This window comes from Zootoca vivipara, chromosome 11, assembly GCF_963506605.1.
Source record: "Zootoca vivipara chromosome 11, rZooViv1.1, whole genome shotgun sequence".
Taxonomy (NCBI): Eukaryota; Metazoa; Chordata; class Lepidosauria; order Squamata; family Lacertidae; genus Zootoca; species Zootoca vivipara.
Genome location: NC_083286.1, coordinates 64,043,452 through 64,063,609, shown reverse-complemented (window position 1 = coordinate 64,063,609; position 20,158 = coordinate 64,043,452). Strand labels below are relative to the sequence as shown.

General features: G+C 55.6%; 2 protein-coding genes across 4 annotated transcripts in view; one reads left to right on the top strand and one right to left on the bottom strand.

The window, feature by feature from the left end:
• The window catches only part of CA9 (carbonic anhydrase 9), a 27,899-nt gene extending 20,678 nt beyond the window's left edge, over positions 1-7,221 (top strand). For all 3 annotated transcript variants that reach the window (XM_060280445.1, XM_060280444.1, XM_060280446.1), the window contains 6 exons: positions 1,763-1,843; positions 2,108-2,173; positions 6,037-6,060; positions 6,220-6,255; positions 6,565-6,658; positions 7,027-7,221. In XM_060280445.1, the coding sequence (XP_060136428.1) occupies positions 1,763-1,843; positions 2,108-2,173; positions 6,037-6,060; positions 6,220-6,255; positions 6,565-6,658; positions 7,027-7,096 (371 nt within the window). In that variant the 3' untranslated portion in view covers positions 7,097-7,221. The remainder of the gene's footprint in view (positions 1-1,762; positions 1,844-2,107; positions 2,174-6,036; positions 6,061-6,219; positions 6,256-6,564; positions 6,659-7,026) is intronic.
• On the bottom strand, positions 7,180-20,158 carry LOC118077287 (gamma-secretase subunit Aph-1b). Its single transcript, XM_035100867.2, has 7 exons — positions 19,945-20,158; positions 19,381-19,551; positions 17,267-17,340; positions 16,440-16,562; positions 16,229-16,356; positions 12,007-12,130; positions 7,180-11,815 (listed from the first exon to the last, which is right to left on the bottom strand). The coding sequence occupies exons 1-7, from the start codon at positions 20,055-20,057 to the stop codon at positions 11,778-11,780; spliced, it is 771 nt and encodes a 256-aa protein (XP_034956758.1). The 5' UTR covers positions 20,058-20,158; the 3' UTR covers positions 7,180-11,777.

The window sequence follows — 20,158 nt, the reverse complement described above, 5'->3', positions numbered from 1 at the left end:
ATCCATGATGTATCCCACCCCTCCTCCCTCCAACCCCCTGGCTCATCCCTGTGTTTTGGTAGGACACCCTTCTCTCTGTTTTCCCCGGGGAGTGTTGTCCCCTCCCCCCTGTATCGCCATACATTGGCCCCTGCGCACGCATCGTGAACATTTTTATATATTTAAATTTTAAATTTTTGAAATAAGAACATGAGAAGCAGAAGTTATTATTGTTTACTTTTATTTTTGGGGTTGTCATTTATTTTGGTGGGTATTGTATGATTTGGGCGTTGTTGTGTGTTTTGGTTGTGTGTGTGTGTGTGTTTGTTTGTTTTGTTATTTGGATTTTCTAATTTTGGAGTAGGTGACCCAGAGAACCTAGAGAACTACTTTAATAATCCCGACCTGGGGGGGGGGGGAATCAAATAGCGAAGACCTACCGCCCCGTAGCAACAGAAGGCGAGTTCTGAAGCACCCGAGCTGTTTGGTTCCATTAAAAACCCAGAAAGTGGCAAGGGGAAGGTAGGAGATTGTAAATGGGGGGGGGGGGTTGGCCACTGCAAATATCCGAGGACTTAAACTGGGGAGAGAAAGTGCATGGTTGTTGTTTTTTAAAGACGCAGAGGCTTGCAATCAGTCATACAGTAGTATAAAGCATAGATTAAAAGGGGCATGAGTGCCCTTACTTAAAATGGCCGCCAGAGCCTCGTATGTGACACAACGGCCGCTAAATTTTAAAGTAAAAACCCTTTGCCGTGCCCCCAAGTGCGTTGCTGTGGGTTATCCCCTCCCCCCGGGCCTAGCAGGGGCCTACATAAAACAAAGGCCATGCTGCGACCTGCGATCCGGGCGCTCACCTTCTCCCCCCCCGGGCCTAGTGGGGGCCTAGCAGCCTGGCAGGGCCTAGGGGTCTGGTAATGGCCGCCTTGGTGGTTTCAGTTGCTTGGTTGATGATGTCATTATTTGGTTTGTGGGTGTGGTGTAGATTTCACAGGAAGGGAGGGGGTGTACTGTGGGAGGAATTCCACTTGAGGGCGCTGTTTTACTTGGGGAAAAAGCAGGTTTCCACCTGCGCAGGTGTGATATTTGAGGGTTTACCCCCCTGCAAACACTTGGTGAGTGGCATGGATCATTGTGTCCAAATTTCAGGACGATTGGTCAAGCGGTTACGGAGAAAAGTGGAGCCCACACTTTCACCATTTTTACATATATATATATATATATATATATATATATATATATATATATATGATTCAGGCAGTTATGGGGAAACCAAAGTCATGGGATGGGCGTTGTTGCAAGTCCTGCTCAGGGAGAGCAGTATCCTCCCCTTACTTTTCCCACCAAATGACAAATCCAGCCACACTCCCTGGAGGTGCAGCTGTGGCAACTCCCTTGCACTCCTCTCGGAGGCTGTGAAGTTGGGCCACAGGGCTGCCAATTTCCTGGGATGAGGTGGTTGCCCCAGGGACATAGGAAGCAGAGGGTCACAGGGAACTGCCTTGAACAGAATCAGACCCCTGGAACATCATGCTCAGAGAGCAGCAGTGGCTCTCCAGGTTTCAGGAATGACTCTCCCAGCCCTTTCTGTAAATGCCACCATTAGAGATTGAACCCAGGAGCTTCTGCCTGCAAGGCAGCAGCTCCACCACTGGGCCATGGCCCTCCCCTGGCCCCAAGGGGTCTCGCTACGGGGCTCAGTCTTTGCCTGCTGCTTTGAGTGAACACAAGGACCAAAAGCGCAAATCAAACACTGACCAGATCCTTGTGCTCGATCCTTCAGGTGAGGGGGCATCGACAAGGGTCCCAGATCCTTATGGTCCTGCAGAGGAAGGCGGGGGCAACAGTGCAGGATCTGCAGCAGGTAAGGCCTTGGGCTGCCCCCAAAGCGAGGGGGGCTGGCGGGGAGGTCTGGCTGGCAGCTCTGCTTTCGGGCTTCCTCTGGGGCGGAGGCTAGAGGGGGAGACATACCCCTGCCCCCCCCCAGCCTCGATACTCCAGTTGGTAGGCTCAGCAGGCACTTCCCCTTGGGCTGCCTCTTCGGGCAGAAGCAGCTGTGGGTGAGGAGGGGCAGCCCCAGGAGCTTCCCCTGGAGGGGCAGGTCTGATGCTTCTTGGTCTCCTTGCAGGCGGAGGGCAGCCCCTCACCCCAGATGGTGCCTCAGGGAGAGACTCTGAACCAGCCTCTGGAGAAGGTATGGCTCTCTGGCTGGTGGCTATGCTGCCCCTCCTCTCCCCCCAGGCTCCTTTCCTCCTCTGCTCCCTCCCCAAAACCCTGCTCTTCATGCTGGGTTGGCCACTGCCGCTGCCTCCCTGGTGCTTGTCTGGGCTCTCCTTTGGCTGTGGTGCCCAGGGAGCTAAAATCTGGGCTGAGCTGCACCCTATAGGCTGTGGGCCTGATGTGGGGCTGGGTGGTGTGTTACATAACCCCCCTCCCCTGCTCCCTAACCTGCTGCCTCCCTTCTTTCCCTTGCTCCTATTCTTTGGGGAACAGTCAAATCATTCCTCTTCCTGCCAAAGAAGAAATGAATGAAGCCCTCAAAGGTTCTGCCACTGCCTCAGCACCCCCCAGAGTTTTTGGGGGGAGTGGGGTCCTTGTGAAGCTCCCTCTGTGGCTACACAGTTGCTGTGGCTTTTGTGTGGTTGCTGCTGTGAAATCTTCCTTGGTGCAGCAGCATAGCTGGCTGGCTGGCCACCCAGGAGTGGAGAACACGAAGGCACCCTCCAAGGGGGAAGGGTGTCCGTCACGCGCATGCGCACACAGGAGGGATAGGACGTGGCGACGCAGCAACACAGCAGGCAGCTGCGGGCAGTGTCCAGCAGGCCTCCCCCTCCTCCTCTGGCCTCCCTCTGCCTGTCCTTACCGCGCTCAAGGTGGTTCTCCTCACAGCCAATATGTACTGGCTCCGCAGGGGCCGGTCCTGCTCACCCACCGTCTGGCTTTCTTCAGGGCCATTGTGGAGGCGGGCAAGGGCTGCACTGCTGGCGGAGGGCGGCTCCTCCGGCAGGGAGGATACGCTGTGGAGGAGCCGGGCTCGGAAGCCGCTGGAGCTCTTTTCGCAGCGCACCCTGGGCTCGCCTGCATGTGGGTGGCAAGGGGTGCTCACAGCGGCAGCGGTGGCCGTCGGAGGTGGTCACCCCCATCCAGCCTGCTGCCCCCCACCCAGCCTGCCGCCCGGGGCGGCACGCCCCCCCCATTACTACGCCACTGCCTTGGTGGGCACATGTGAAAATTGGGAGGGGAGGAATTCACATCTTCTCTCTTCCCCCCATCCACCCATCAATCAATCAATCAAGCTCTACCTATTTTTTTGGCACCAGGCTCCTCCTTCCCTTTTTACCTGGGTATTTGGCAATTAATCTTGAGGGTTTTAAGTGCTGTTACGCCTTTTCGTGTGGCAGGTGACGCCTTTCCCTGGTGCTTTTGGGGTTTATACTGCTCTGCAGGCTTGTTCTTGTTGCTTTTAGTGTCTAGACCAGTGGTGGTGAACCTATGACACGCGTGTCAGCACTGACACGCATAGCCATTTTGGTGACACGCGGCCGCATGCCAAGACCTCACTTCTGGCCGGCAGCGGAATGCTGCAGGCGATGCATCTCTGGGGGCCTTGTGGACTTGCGGCAAGGCAAGATGGCGGTCGGCACGGAGCCGCGAAGCTCCTGAAAGTGACCAGCGCTGCAGGAGCTGCAGGACGGGCTTCTGAGCCACCGAAACCGCTGCCACCACCCAGACACTGGGGGCCACCACTGCAGCAACCGGGGAGCTGCCGGACCCCACCCCCACCCCGCAAACCTGACGGACGACCTCGAGGCGGAAAAAGGAAGCCCCGGCCCCATTGCTGCCGCCGCCGCCGCATGAAGCAGAAAGAAAGGAAGGATAAACAAGGCAAAGGAGAACAGGAGTTCGCTCGCTCCGTTGCCGTCCCTGTCGCCCCCGCCTCAAGGGAGAGAAGGGGGCCCTTGGAGGAGGGAGAAGAACCCCAACCTCAACCCCAACCTTGCTGCTGCCACCGCCGCCACCTCGCCGCCATCCTGGGAAGAGAGAAGAGACACCCAAGTAAGCTGAAACCCCTTCCCTGTTGCCCCGCCACCGCGCAAGCATAGCCGAGTGAGGGGAGAGGTGGGCTGAAGAGGGCCACAAGGAGGCACAGGCCCAACCCAAGCCCACCTCCCCAGCGGCAGTCCCGTTGGAGGAAGGCCTGAGCCCAGAGTCCCACTGGAAAAGACCTCTGGGTTTTGCCTTATTTTTTCCCCTTTCAATATATATATATTTTTTAAAAAATTACAAAAAACTTTAATAATTTCCCCCTCCCCTTTTTCCTTTTTTAAAAGGGGAAACAATTATACATTTTTGTTATTTAAACTATAAATATCGCGAAATTATGGTTTTTTTCTCGGAAGTGACACACCACCCAAGCTATGCTCGGTTTTTTTGGCGAATTTTGACACACCGAGCTCAAAAGGTTGCCCATCACTGGTCTAGACTCTCCTGTAAGCTTCTTTGAGACACTTGTGAGCAAAGCACCTAATAAATATACAGTGGGACCTCGGTTTACGAACACCTCAGGTTACGAACTTTCGGTTTACGAACAATCTTAACCCGGAAGTAAGTAACCCGAGGTTTCTGAGGTTTCCGAGGCCCCCGCGGAGGCATCGGAGTGTCCGCGACTGGGCCGCAGCCACGGAAGCGCTCCGATGCCTTCGCGCTCCCCCTCCCTCCACCCTAGACAAATGTCTCCTCTCACCCCCCCAACCCAGCCAGTCCCCCCCCCCCGGCGCACTCACCCGGCCTCCCGCATGACGTTGCCGTCCCCGCAGTCGCAGGCTCCGCCAGCCTGGCTGCGGAACATGTTTTATTCGTGGCCGGCATGCTCGCCTTGGTGGAAGCACTCAGCGCACAGGCTCAGATGCTGCATGTCCGGCACCGGTAGGCCACGAAGTTGGCCGTCCACACCAGGCTGCACAGCGTGGCCGGGTCGTAGGCCTGCACCGCTCGGCTCCGCTTTCCCCTCCCTTAGCCGCCTCTCGCGATAGCCGAGAAAGCCGGCCCGCCTCAGGCTGCCTCCTCGGCTCGGCCCGCCGCCACCTCCTTCTGCCACGGCTGCGGTCCAGGGACTGCGACTGGGACGCAGCATGGCTGTTGACCTCTCCGCCGCCGCCGCCGCCTTCGCTGCCTTCCAGGGTGGCAGCCATGGCCGCCACTAAACGCTGCACACCGCCGTCACGCTCCTTCACGATCCAAGCCGGCGAGAGGAAGCTGAAGCTGCAGGCGGCCACGAGGCAGGAGGACCCAGAAGCAGCCCACACAGCTGAACATCCTCGGCAGGGTGGTGGCGGTGGGAGGCGGCTGGCCCAGGGAGTCCGTGGCTGCTCCGGCTGCCATGTGCTCCCGCAGCAGCACCGCCACTTCCACGCGACCGCCGACGGTGCCTTTCTTCTTCTTCGCCTCCTGCTTCTGGCGCGCTGGCATGGAGGGCCCTCTCTGGCTGGCTCACCTTGGGCCGGGAAGGGAAGTGAGCCGGCGGCCTGGGAGGGCCATGGGACAAGGGGCAGCGGCACATGTGGCGAGCAAGAGGCGACCTCTTAGTCGTCCTTCCTGCACACTTTGGAGAGGTCAGGCGTGCCCTTGGAGGGGTTTGGTGACGCTTGCACGGCGGTACGCCTCCGTGTGCAGCAAGCAGGTGCACTCACTGACTCTCTCGCTGCCCACCACCGAGTGTTTTCTTTCGCTCGGCTCCCGGTAAGAAAAAAATCACATTTTCATTTTGTCTTAATTATTTTATAGTACAGCACATTGATTATTGCCTTCATTTTATGTTTCAATGGTCTTGGTAGACAGTAAAATTTGTGTTAAATTGCTGCTTTAGGGGGTGTTTTTTATTGTCTGGAACGGATTAATCCACTTTCCATTACTTTCAATGGGAAAGTTCGCTTCGGTTTATGAACGCTTCAGTTTATGAACAGACTTCTGGAACCAATTGTGGTTGTAAACCGAGGTATCACTGTAAAAGAAAACAACAGCAGCTCCTCCTACAATTCACTGTCTTGTGTGTTTTAGGTCAGACTCCAGCGACAAGTGCAGGTAAGAGCAGAACTAGGGGCTTGTGCCTCCCCTCTTCCATCTTCAACACACACCCCCCGCAACCTGAGGCATTGATCACTGGTTAGTAGCTGGAAAGAGGAGCCCCCCCCAGCTGCCCCTCCCTAGCTTCTGACTCCCATTTTTCTGCTTTGCTTCCAGGTGCTGACCAGCAGGTGGGCTCCTCCCTTCAGACAGGTATGTGCCCCACCCCTTGCTCCACCTGGGCACTATAGCTTGTGACCTCACTGCCTTCTCGCTGGGGCAAGAGCTCCCCTCCACCAGTTTCCCTGCAGGCTTTGTGGTTCACACTGCCACCCTTTATGTGCGGGTCACAGCTGCCCTCCTTGCAAGCCTGGAAGGTGCATCAAGGGGGTTCCCCCCCCCACCAGCCCAGTTTCTCCAGCCAGACAGGGCAGGACCTCCCTCACTCCCCCCACACCACTCAAGGCCTCCCCTCGGCCACCTTCCCCAGGACAGAACCAACAGGTTGCTCTCTTTCCACAGGGGACGTGTTGGCCGCCGTGTTTGCAGCTCTCTTTGGCATCACTGCTCTCGCCTTCTTCCTCTATGTCCGGAAGCAGCAGGCCCAGAAGCGCAGGTAAGAGGGGAGGGGGCATTGCAAGCCCCTGGAGCTGAAGGCACAAAGCCCAGCAGAGGCTCCTTCAGGGCAGCTCCTGGATCTGGGGCTTCTGCCTAGGCCCCCTTTCTGGGAGGGGTGCCATGAGAGCTCACGTGGCTGAGGAGGGAGCCCATGTGCCTCCCCGGTGCTCCTTCTTGGCCTCTCTCCCCTCTCCCGCTTCTCAGGAAGGGCCCCAAGAGCTGCTCCCTTTCCTGCCCCTGTCTCTGACCTGTCTGAGGCACAAAGGAGTCCAGTGGAGACTGCTGCTGGGGAGAGGGGGAAGAAGGCTGTCCTAAATGTGCCTCTCTTGTGTCTTGACTTGCCTCCCACTCCCCACCCCCCCGCAGACGGGATTGTCAGCCCACCAAGTCCAGCATCATCTACACAGCAGCCACTACGGAGGAGAATGCAGCCTAGAAGGAAGCCCCAGCAGCTTCGACTCCCTCTGCCCCGTCTGAACACCTCCCTGCCCCCACCCCACAAGGAAGAGACACGCAGGCACCCATCCCCACGGTGTCCCCACAGCCTTGGCCCTGGCCCTTGCCCCCTTGACTGAGCAGAAGTGTGCAGGAAGGAGCCTCGGAGACCAGCACAGGGACCTCGGCAAGGGCCAAGGGCTCCTGGGTGAAGCAGTGGCAAGCTCTCTCTCCCTTTACCCCCAGTCCTGGGCAGCAGCGGCTGGATCTGGCCCACTGGAGGGGGCTCTGCTCTGCTGGGTCAGGCCCAAGGCCTCTTGAGCCCAGCCTCCTGTTGTCCCCTGTGGCTACCCAAGTGCCTTGTGCAGGACTTCCCTGGGATGGGAGACCCTCCCTGCGGCTGCTCTCAAGAGTCCAGGTGCCTCTCCTTCTACAGCCAGCATGCCCTGTGGCCACAGAGGGCCTCCTCCTCCTCCTCCTCCTCCCTGCCTTGGTCCAGTCCGCCTTTCAAGGCTCCCAGGTGGCTTGCTGACACTGCGTCTAGTGGGAGCGATGTCTAGCCTTGGAGAAGGAGCCCTTCCTGCTGTCCATCCTGAATATGTCAACAACTGTCTTTGTTCTGGTTGGTTCTGAATGGAAGTAAGTCTGAGACTGAGCACCAGATGAAGCCCATCTCTCCATTCCCACCTTGCTAGGGAGACAACTTGGGCCGGCTGCTCTGAGCCATTGCAAAGCAGTGCCAGGTGGGCATCTTGGCTGATGAAGGGATGCCCAGCCTGGGAGATGAGCAGCGCAGAGACAGGCACCAGGAGGAGGCATGCGCTCAAGATTCTGCTGCTTTCTTTTTTCATCCTGAAAACGTTTTTACCGGGTTATGCTGGCAATGTTACAACCAGGAGAAATACATACAGGGAGGAGATGGAAGAGAAACGTAGCATTTCCGCATTTTCCTTTTGTCTCTTCCTCTTCCTCTTTGTATGTGGCGTGGTTTATTTTGTTTCCTATTTCTATTCCCTTCCTGTGGTTTCCTTGCCCACCAGCAGCACTCTGGACTGCATGGATGGGATGGAAGCCTGGCTGGGTGTGGACTTCACTGCGGCAGCTGTTGGGTCGCAAAGGCCACACGCAGAGCATTTGTTGTGAACTGAGACCTTCTCGCACCCCACCCCCTTTTTACAAGAACCCACAATGGAAACAGGCCTTTATTGTGTCTTCTTTTTTGCATTACAAAAAGGTTTGAAGCACATGCTCCCATCTCTGCCCACTTTTTAAAAGAGTCACAGATGTGTTGGGTTGGAAGGAATCAAAGCTAAAGCATCCCTGATAGATGGCCATCCAGCCTCCAGTGAGGGACAGACCACCCTCTTCCCAGGGAGTCCCCTCCCCACCCTATCCGAAAGAGCAGGGCTTCAGGGAGACCCCAAAGGGCCCTGAGGATGGGGAGAGGGGAAGGCAGGCCTCAGAGCCAGCGTGGCCTGCTTCTGCCCCCAAAGGCTCTAGCCCTGCTGCTTCTGATGCCCACTTGGCTGTGGGGTGTCCTTCGGCCAGGCACAGCGGAAATGAAGTGTGGCACTGGATCCAGGTGTGAAGGTGATGCCCCACGACACAAGGCAGAGATGGGCAAAAAGGCCCTAGGCAGCATAGCACACCTAAACCATGTTGTCCACATCCAAGCAAGGAGGCCTTCCTGGAAACTGCGGATTGCAGGGGGGTTGGACTAGGTGACTCTTTGGGTCCCTTCCAACTCCACAATTCTAGGATTGTACAGGAGAGGGAAATGTCAGGATGCAATGCGTGAATGGATCAAGACCACTTTGCCAGTGGCGCTGCCATGTCAGTCGTTCAAGAGAAATCAGAAGCCCAAGAGCACATAGACAAGTTTGGTGACTGAATTGCCATGGCCAAAAAACCAGCTGAGGTGGGAGATGGGAAGGGCTGTAGAGCACCTGCTTTGCAGGTAGTAGTACTCCAGGTGAATCCCCAGCATTTCAAGAGTTGGGAAAGAGTCCTGGCCTGAACCTTGGAGAGCCGCTGTCTGTGGAGAAAGTGTGGGACTCACAAGACCCAGTGCTTTCTGGACTCTGCTGCAATGCCAGGCCCAATGGCAGTGGTGGTGGGCACCTTTTTAGCAGGGGGGAGGGAGGGAGGGCCTGTGGCAAGAGAGGTCCCTGTAGCCTAGGGGCAGCTGCCTACTGGCATGGCCCTGAGGCTGAGCCACAGGAAGGGGGGAGGGGCCCAACAGGCCGTTTCTGTAAATCAGGGCCAGGGCACATTTTTGGCTCCACAGACCAGCCTTTACTAAAGCTGGCAGGTGGGTGAAGCTGGCCGACTGTGAATCACATGACCTCATGCTGTCACCTGATTGACAGGTGAGGTGTCCTTGCCACCTGTCAAGCTCTCTTGGCTGGGGTTCCTGGTGTGGTGGCAAAGTGGTGGCTGCAAAGTGGTGGCAGCTGCAAGCAGGACTTTTTGGCTTTGCCTGCAAAAGGTTGCTTTCTGCCTGTTCTGCTTGCAGGGTTCCCATAATGGGCATCTGGTTGGCCACCGTGAGAACAGGATGCAGAACTCTATGGCCCTTGGCCTGATCCAGCAACCAGGCTTCACTTAGGTTACTGTTTTGTCCTCCTCACCACTTGACATGGGAAGGAGAAACAAGGAAGGAGTCAGCCAAGCAGGATTGGCCTCCCATCACGCCAGCTGGCAGGGGCTGGCAAGGGCCCTCCTGGCACTGGACTCAGCCTGGTACTGCCAGGATTGCTCTCTTCACACTGGCTTGATGTGAAGGCGCCACAATCCTCTTCTGGGCATGGATTTAAAGGCCAGACTTCTCAATCCCCAAGAATGGACAACGATCAGCAGGACAGAGATGGACCAGGTGAAGACCCCTTAACCAGCAATGCCCCTCTTTTCTTATATTTATTTCTGTTCTCTTTATGGCCAACATGTTGGCGTGTCAGGCTGATGGGAAGCTAATTGCAGAGGTTTACTGGCCAGGGGGGTTTTTGTGGATTTGGCTGAGGTTGAATGTAGGTATATCCTTAGGGTATCAATGAAGGGGGTATAAAACGCAAACAAACAATGATGTCAGAAGCAGGATAAGCAAAGTGAGAGGCAGTGAAAGAGCTCAAGCTTAATGCTCTCAGGATGAATCTTCATGGCAGTTATTTGGAGCTATAGTAACTTTTTCCATAAAGAAAAAGTTTGGGGACGGTTGGAGGAGGTGGTTCATGTGGCTTTACCTGTGTAATTTATCAAAGAAGCTGGCTCTTTCTATTTGGGTGCTCTTCACATTGAAAAACTGTCCCAGAATATACAACAAAACAGGAGGTATTTTGGGGCCCAATTAGTACTTGTGTTGAAAACCCTGGCTTGGGGTCCAATTACCCGAACGTATTTATTCATTTAATAGAATTGTAGAGTTGGAAGGGACCCTGAGAGGCATCTAGCCCAACCCTCTGCAATGAAGGAATTTCAACTAAAGCATCAATGGCAGCTGCCATCCAAGCTGTGCTGAAAAACCTCCAAAGAAGGCAAATCCACATCCTCCAGAGCAGTGTTTCCCAACCTTGGGTCTTGAGCTGCTTTTGGACTACAACTCCCATCATCCCTAGTTAGCAAGACCAGTGGCCATGGATGATGGGAATTGTAGTCCAAAACAGCTGGAGGCCAAAGGTTGGAAAACACTGCTCCAGAGGGAGACCGTTCCACTGCCAAACATCTCTTGACACCAGAAAGTTGTTCCTAAGGTTTAGTTGGAATCTCCTTTCTTGTAACTTGAAGCCATTGGTTGGAAGCTTACCCTCCAGAGCAAGAGAAGACAAGCTTGTTCCCTCTTCCATGTGACAGTCCTTGAGATATTTGAGGATGGCTCTCATATCTCCTCACAGTCTCCTCTTTTCCAGGCTCAACAAAACCAGCCCCCTCAACCATTTCTCATCAAACTGGAAGGACACCAAAGGAGATATTGCCGCCCCCCCCCAACACAATCCAAACAGGAGGGGCCCCTGAAGCAACCAGCAGCCAACCCAGCCCTATTTCTCTCTGCCATCTCCCAGCTCTCAGAGGATGCAGCCCCACCTCTGAAGCCCCCCTCCCTCAACGTAGCACCATCAACCCCACCGCTGCTCGCAGACAGGTGCGCACACACTGTGGGCCTCATCTAGCCTTTTTATTAGTACAAATGTGCAGAGATGTGCCCCCCCCATAAAAGAAATAGGCCAGGTGGGGCACTCCCCCTTCCCCAGTAACCCCCACCCTGATCCCCTCTCTCCTCTAAGTAGACCACACAGCTGGCTCTCCCTCTGAACCCCCACCCCAGAGAGACAGATGCTCAGCGCCCCCCCCCCCCGGACACCCTATGCCGGCATCTGTCATTCGCCCCAGCACCCCCAAAGCCCACCCCTATTTAAACAAAGCCAGCTGGCCAGAGCCAGGAACCACTCTCTGGAGGGAAGGGGCTCTTGCTGCAGATTCACAGGGTCCAGGAGCTCTGCTGCAGCGCCCCTTGTGGCTGGAGGACAGGCCCAGACCTTCTACGGCAACTCGCCCCAAGAGGGGCTTCTAGGGGCAAGTCCAGCGGCCCCCGACTCGGGCCCAGAAGCACTCCCAAAGGCACAGCAGCTGCGTCCTCCTTGCCCCAGCAAATGGCTCCAAAGGACAGGGCGGGGGAGCCCAGCGGGGCCTCAGGATCCGGGTGGCGGCGCTGTCCCACTCCGCAGGCCTGTGGAAACAGACAAGAGGGGGTCAGAGGCAAAGAGGGATGGAGGGGCCAATTCCAGGGGGAGCCAAAAGCCTCCGGGAGGTGCGCACACACTGTAGGCCTCATCTAGCCGAGAAGCAGTGTGGTGTAGTGGTTAAGAGCGGTAGACTCGTACCACATGCAGCTGCTGGGTGACCTCTGGCCATACTTACACAGGAGGAAGTGGCGCAGGTTCTCTTTGGAGCCGCCAGAGACGAGGAAGGCCCAGACAGCAGCACCTGCCATGAGCAGGTAGGCAGGGAGGAGGCTCCCCAGGTAGATCGGGTTCCAGAACGTCTGCAGGAAGGGAGACAGCATCACATTGCAGTAGACAAACCGGGAGGGGAAGCTAATGCTGCAGGAGGCAGAATCTGGAGGAAGAACTAACTAACAAAAGGCATTTCCATAGGGACAACTGTCAGGTTTTGCAATTAGACGGGAAGAACCAAGTGCACAAATATAAGATGAGGGACACCTGGCTTGCCAGCAGAGCATGGGAAAAGGATCCAGGGGTTTTAACATGAGTCCACCGTGTGATGCAGCAGCAAAAAGGACTAATGCTATTCTAAGCTGCATCAACAGAAGTAGTCGAAAGGCTCCCGGGGGGGGGGGGTGGACTCTCCTTCCTTGGAAGGTTTTCAATAGAGATTGGGTGGTTATCTGTGAGGGATTCTTTAACCATGCTTTAACCATGGGCTAGATCAGGGGTCCCCAAACTAAGGTTTGGGGGCCGGATGCAGCCCAATCGCCTTCTCAATCCGGCCCGCAGACGGTCCGGGAATCAACATATTTTTACATGAGTAGAATGTGTCCTTTTATTTAAAATGCATCTTTGGGTTATTTGTGGGGCATAGGAATTCGTTCATATTTTTTTCCCCAAAATATAGCCCAGCCCCCCACAAGGTCTGAAGGACAGTGGACCGGCCTCTTGCTGAAAAAGTTTGCTGACTTCTGGGCTAGATGGCCTTTGGGGTCCCCTTTCAGCAACAACTCTATAACTTAGGATTTTGAATCACTTTAGACCAGGCACCCCCAAACTGCGGCCCTCCAGATGTTTTGGCCTACAACTCTCATGATCCCTAGCTAACAGGACCAGTGGTCGGGGAAGATGGGAATTGTAGTCCAAAACATCTGGAGTGCCGAAGTTTGGGGGTGCCTGCTTTAGACCACCTTATGCTAAATGTAAGGTAAAGAAGGGCAGAAATTGAGTTTAATTCTGAATGAAACTTTCCCATTCTCTCCTTTGTAGGATACAGCTCTCAAATGTGCTGCTGCGTTTCTTGTCTTTTTAGGATTTTTAGCATGTCCTTGATAACTTAGAATCATAGAATCATAGAGTTGGAAGAGACCACAAGGGCCATCCAGTCCAACCCCCTGCCAAGCAGGAAACACCATCAAAGCATTCCTGACAGATGGCTGTCAAGCCTCTGCTTAAAGACCTCCAAAGAAGGAGACTCCACCACACTCCTTGGCAGCAAATTCCACTGCCGAACAGCTCTTACTGTCATGAAGTTCTTCCTAATGTTTAGGTGGAATCTTCTTTCTTGAAGTTTGAATCCATTGCTCCGTGTCCGCTTCTCTGGAGCAGCAGAAAACAACCTTTCTCCCTCCTCTATATGACATCCTTTTATATATTTGAACATGGTTATCATATCACCCCTTAACCTTCTCTTCTCCAGGCTAAACATACCCAGCTCCCTAAGCCGTTCCTCATAAGGCATCGTTTCCAGGCCTTTGACCATTTTGGTTGCCCTCTTCTGGACACGTTCCAGCTTATCAGTATCCTTCTTGAACTGTGGTGCCCAGAACTGGACACAGTACTCCAGGTGAGGTCTGACCAGAGCAGAATACAGTGGTACTATTACTTCCCTTGATCTAGATGCTATACTCCTATTGATGCAGCCCAGAATTGCATTGGCTTTTTTAGCTGCTGCATCACACTGCTGACTCATGTCAAGTTTGTGGTCTACCACAAGTTTGTGGTCTACCAAGACTCCTAGATCCTTTTCACATGTACTGCTCTCAAGCCAGGTGTCTCCCATCCTGTATTTGTGCCTTTCATTTTTTTTGCCCAAGTGTAGTACTTTACATTTCTCCTTGTTAAAATTCATCTTGTTTGCTTTGGCCCAGTTGTCTAATCTGTTAAGGTCATTCTGAAGTGTGATCCTGTCCTCTGGGGTGTTAGCCACCCCTCCCAATTTGGTGTCATCTGCAAACTTGCTCAGGATGCCCTCAAGCCCATCATCCAAGTCATTGATAAAGATGTTGAACAAGACTGGGCCCAAAACTTGCTCCCACCCGTTCAGATTTCTGCTGGTCTGACAACTGAATGGAAGAGTATCTCAAACCTGCCTCACTCTTTGGCTGCCAGCAGTGTGTTGGGGGGGGCACCCTCGGAGGACCATCAAAGCCCCCCTTTCATGGTAACCCAGAGACTCCATTCAAGTGTGCTGGCCCAGGTCAAAGTGGGCATGTCACACACACCCACACCCCAATACAGCCAGTGCTTGGCCCATGACGCCTGAGCTCCCCATGACTAAAATGCCAGGTTCAGGAAACCACCTCAAAGCTCTCTCTGCGCAGGTGAGGGCAGAAGGTGCCCAGGAGCACCTATGTTGGGTCTTGGGAAGACAGGGCAGGAGAGGCAGGGAAGGGCGGAAGAACAGAACACGGAGCCCCTCAGCTGGGGGGAGGGCGGTCCAAGTCTGGGGCCAGCCCTTTCTCCCCCCAAAGTGCACCTGGGAGCTGGCTGCTGCTTCCTGAACTGGTTTCTGTTCCCGGCCTGTCCAAGGGTTACGGCCCTCAGCTCTGATGAGGAAGCTGAACAGCCCCAAATGAAGGAGGAAGAAGAGGGAAGGCCGTCTGGGATCTTGGCCTACGCCATAAACATTGGGCCTTAAGGAGCGTGAGGGCGTTCCAGGACTCGGCACCATAGCAGAACAGTGGCAAGAGGCACCTCTCTGGCTCAGCATGGGAAGGGAGCTGCGCCTGCGGCAGCCCAGATCCTAGAGGAACATCATGGGGGGAGGTGTCTCACCATCCACCCCGATCCCTAAGACGATACACTGGCTGCCAGTGGGAAACTGGGCCTGGCTGGTTGCACCCAGAGCTCGGAGCGACTTGGGACCCCAGCGCTTGGGACAAGAGCTCCTGCGGGGGGGGGGGGGCTGACTTGCGGTGGCAGCCCAGCAGCAAGAAGCAGGGCCTTCTCGGTGGTGGTGGTGCCCCCTTGACGCAACTCCCTCCAAGGCGATTTTCAACTGGCCCCCGCATGAGAAGCATTTGGGTACAAGGTAAAAATGGCTCTGTTTGTCCTGCTTTCAGGGACTTTAAATGATCTGTTCCTCAGGGAGCTTTTGGAGAGCTGCTTCTCCTCAGCTGGCTTCCCCACTCTCCCACCCACCAGACTTCTCTGCCTGCTCCTTTGACCTTGGTGTGCCGCTAACTCTGAACATGAGGAGACTAGTATGGTCTTCCCCATCCTTTCATGCCGTTTCCATTCCCCCCCCCCCCCGAAGCATTTCCATTTCTGTGGACATGGACTGAATCCCTCCATGGAGCAGCTTCTCCATCACACGTCTCCCTCCCCCTGTCAAACTTGCTTCTCCTGTTTGGTAATACTAATTTTATACCAGAAGTTCTCCTAACTTTTGCATAAAGACTGCAAACACTTTGGGGACTTCTCTTCTTTTTACCTGGGACAAGTATTTGAGAGGCAGATGCCGTCTGTTTTATGCTGGCAATTAAATGTAGCTAAATAACAGCAAATTCTCAATTTCTCTGGAGATTCATTTTAAAATATAAAAAACTATTAAAATACCAAATACTAGCAAGTAAAGAACAGTTGGGAATTTGGAGGACGGAAGTCAGTATTATTTCACTTATTCCTTTATGATTTAGGTTCATGCATTTTCTCTGCTTTTCCTTCTTAAGGGAGCTGGAATGGAGAGTGTGGAAGAGACACCCCATAGCAGCCTGTGGGGCGGCCGGAGGGGGTGGCAGGGCTTTCCCTCTCCCCTTCCCAGCCCCACATCACTGCCAGTCACCGGCAGGGGAAGGGGGTGGGCGGCAGGGAGCTCAGCACAGAGCAGGTGCAGTGCACCACTCGACCCCAAGCCCCCCCCCCCAATGACAGCCAGGATTTATCACCCAGGATTTGTTTTTGGTAGCATGACTTCATTGATGCCATCATTTTTATATTCCATTTATTCTTTTATCCTTCCCTTTTATCCTTCCTTTATCACAAAGGAATAAATGTTACACCTGATTTGTTCATTACGCAATATACTGTTTGTTTTATGCTACAGCTTTATAGCAAATAAATAAATAAATACATCCTGTTTTCCGAAGCAGCCACATGAGAAGTGAGCCCCTCTCTGCCCTCCAGCTACTCACCAGGCCAGAGACGATCAGGTGGGTGAGCACCACAGCCCCCACTTCCCACCACTGCTTGGTCTCACAACCGTGGAAGAAGATGATCCCCCAGAAGGTGTGCAGAAGGACCAGGACCAGCGTCATGAAGGCTATGGCGGGAGAGAGTGTCTGTTAGGCAGGGAGGAGGCAGGCCAGAGCAGAGGGGTCAGGGGGAGCCTTGAGAGACGCTTACCTGACGTCAGGAAGTAGAGCTGGGAGTCCCCGTGGATCCCCACCGTGCCTGGCCCCAGAGCGTCCGCCAGCAGGTTGATCATGGAGAAGGCCCCACTCATGAGCCCAAAGCCCAGGCCGGCCACTGCGGGGATGCAAAGCCATGAAGAAGCCATTGTGCGCAGAGTCAGACCATGGATCCCTCCCACCCCCTCCAGGCTGACTCAGACATTTCGCCAGGAATGCTCCCAGAGCCTCCCCCATGTTCTCCACCCCTTCCTGGACAAGGGGGGGGGGCACTGCTCTTCTCCCTCACAAGCACCTCTGCAGACCCAGAAGGGAGATGGCTCAGCCCCAGAAGAGAGGCTGCCCAGCTTGTCTGGACCAGAGGGGTGGGAATGCTAAAGCAGCCCCTCCCATGGCTCTAACATTCAGGCCCCTCTGAAAAAACGTTTGTATGGGGACCCCACCACCCGCTTCTGGTCCTCCTTTCTCCCTCCCTCCCAATCCCCAAGGGAGCCTGGGCTGAGAGCGCCCGTGTCTTGACCAGAGGGAGGCAACCTAAGGCCCGAGGGCCGGATGCGGCCCAATCGCCTTCTCAATCCGGCCCGTGGACTGTCCAGGAATCAGCATGTTTTTACATGAGTAGAATGTGTCCTTTTATTTAAAATGCATGTCTGGGTTATTTGTGGGGCATAGGAATTAGTCCCCCACCCCCCCAAAAAATAGTCCAGCCCACCGCATGGTCTGAGAGACGGTGGACAGGCCCATGGCTGAAAAAGGTTGCTGGCCCCTGGTCTTGACCAAAGGGTCTTTGCCCATTTCTCTCCCCACCCTCTAGAAACGCACCGTACGCCATCTGCTGGATGGAGATGGGAGAGCAGCCATCTTCACTCAGGGCCAACAGCCCCTCAATCGCCTTCCTGGTGAGGGGAGAGAATGAATCCTGAGTTTTGTACTGGAAATCTTCAGCATATCTCATCTTAAGCACTTTGGCCTATCTTAGAACCAGAGAATTGTAGAGTTGGAAGGGACCCCCAAGGGACATCTAGCCGCACCCTCAGCAATGCAGGAATCACAATTTCACAACTAGAGCCTGCAGTCTTGGTGCAATGTGAGGCGACAACCTTCCTTTCTTCTGCCTCTATTTTCAATTTTTTTTCAGGAGAATAAAGTATACCCCAGCCAAGCTGATGGTTCAACTCGAGTCCACACAAGGCAAGCCCCCCTCTGCCTGCCTAAGATACCCTGTTGGCCACCACAGCCGTGGGGCAGCCCACAGTCTCTCCCCATGAGCTCCCGGTGGTTGCAAACAACTCATCAGGATCAGCCTTTGAGGGGAATCTCTGTGCTCCAGAGGTGGATGGGGGGGCGTGTCTTGCAGACAGGACAGGCGGCCCTTTGGCCCAGCACTCCCACTCCAGCCAGCCAGGCCCATTGGCCTCAATGGGACCAAAGGCCCAGGAAAGCCCCCTTGCTACAGGCTGACCAGTATCTCCTCTGCCCCCACAGCAGCCATTGCTGTGTCTGCCAAGCCCCTGTGGTGGACTGTGAAGCAATCCACACCCTCTCTGCCCCAGGGATCTCACTTTGCCCGGGAGTCTCCTCCACCCCAAAGTCCTCATGGGGGTGGGGCAAGTGAAACAAGTTAGTGCTAGAAACAGGAAGGATCATTGTGCTGACAGCAACGTGCAACCTTGGAAGGTAAGATTATTCCGCAGGATGAGATGTGTTGGAGACCCAAGAGATCCGAGGGTCCAAGGTGCAGTTTAAGAGCAGAGCAAAGAACAGTCTTGTTCCCTCTGCTTGCTGCCTCTCTGCTCTGCTTCCCATGCTTTTGCCCAGCTGGAGGCTGTGGGATCGTGACCCTCAGGCCTGAGTGCGAATCCCTGAGCATCAGTCCAAAATGCCAGGGGAAGGGAAGACATTCTGCTGCACAAGCACAGGCTCAGGGAAGATACAGGGAGGCCCAATCTTCAATCAGCCTAAGAATCTGCTCTGATAAGCCTCTTCATAAGGTAAAGGTAAAGGGACCCCTGACCATTAGGTCCAGTCGTGACCGACTCTGGGGTTGCGCGCTCATCTCGCATTATTGGCCGAGGGAGCCGGCGTATAGCTTCCAGGTCATGTGACTCATGACAAAGCCGCTTCTGGCAAACCAGAGCAGCACATGGAAACGCCGTTTACCTTCCCGCTGTAGCGGTTCCTATTTATCTACTTGCATTTTGACGTGCTTTCGAACTGCTAGGTTGGCAGGAGCTGGGACCAAGCAACGGGAGCTCACCCCGTCACAGGGATTCGAACCGCCAACCTTCTGATCAGCAAGCCCTAGGCTCAGTGGTTTAACCCACAGTGCCACCTGGGTCCAAAGCGCCACCTGGGTCCAAGCCTCTTCATATACCAGTTTAATCTGTATTTTCTCATGGCTTTGTTTCCTTCAGATCACTGACATATATCATTTTGCTGTAGGTCCCAGGAAGTATGAAGAGGCCAGGGAGAGCCCTGTGCCCCCCACCCCGGCCTCCCTCCAGGTTGACCCCCTAATCAGGCCACCTTGTCTGTGGCTGCTCAACCTACCACGGATGGGAACAGGGGGAGCTGCCTGGTGCCCCGCCACACCCCTCCACCCACCCACCCAGCCCTGCACTGCCTGCCCTGACCGGCAGTAGCCACAGCAGTCCAAGCATTCAGGCAGGGGCTTCTCTCAGTGCTGCCAGGCCTTCTTTCCTGGGGGTCAAATATGGGCGCCTGGACAATCTGTGGTATCAACTGGCGTAATGGGTCATGGGCAGCATCATTTTGCCCAGGACTGGCAGCAGGCTGGTTGGGTGGTGACTCCCGGGTGGCCTCGCTTGCCACCTGCAGCTTCCACCGCTGCTGCTGCTGGGTTGCCAGGAGGGTCCCCTTGGCAGCGCAGGGCTTGGCTTTAAAGGGACTTATCCTGGCCTCCCCAGCGCCCCTACCTGAGCAGCTTGTAGTAGAGAAAGCGGAAGGCCTCCTGCAGCAGCACGGAGAAGATGACGCCAAAGATGAGGAGGCCCCTCTGGAGCGCCTCGTTGGATGGATCGCTGGCCTTGGCCGCAATGAACCAGACGAGCGAGGAGAAGAGCAGCGAGGCCAGCCAGAAGAAGGCCCTGCAGCCGGAGGAGAGGAGGGCCAAGGTCACCGGCGCCCCCCCAGCCAGGTACCCCCCAGGCCAGCCCAGGAGCCCCAGGGCCCAGGCCAGGGCACTGCCCCCCAAGCCCACCGGCGCTTGAGGATCCGGCAGCCAGAGGCCGACCTAGCTGCTCCAGCACCCGAAGCGGCACAACTGCCGGGCACCCGGGGAGAGCGATTTCACCCCGCAGTGATGCCACCTGGGCCAAGCCGCACCCACCGCACCCCGGAGAGAAGCCGGGCCCTCGCGGGGAGGGGGCGCGGTTGGTCTGCGGGGGCGAGCGGCTCTCCGGTGGAGGGTGGGGGGTGGGCAGGGGGGTGGCTTCCCGGTCCCCCTCCCCCTCTCCCTCTCCCCCCCCCCGGTCGCTGACCCTGCGATGAGGATGATGATGCGCAGCGGCTCGGCCACCACCGTCAGCAGGAAGAGCGCCAGCGCCGGCCCGAAGGCGATGAAGGCGCAGCCGAAGAAGACGGCCAGAGTCATCGCCGCGCTCCGGCCGCGCAGGGAGCCCCGAGGAAGACCCGCTTCCGATCCCTCCGCTCCCTCGGCCGCCCAGCCGGGCCTCCTCCGCCCCGCCGCTTCCG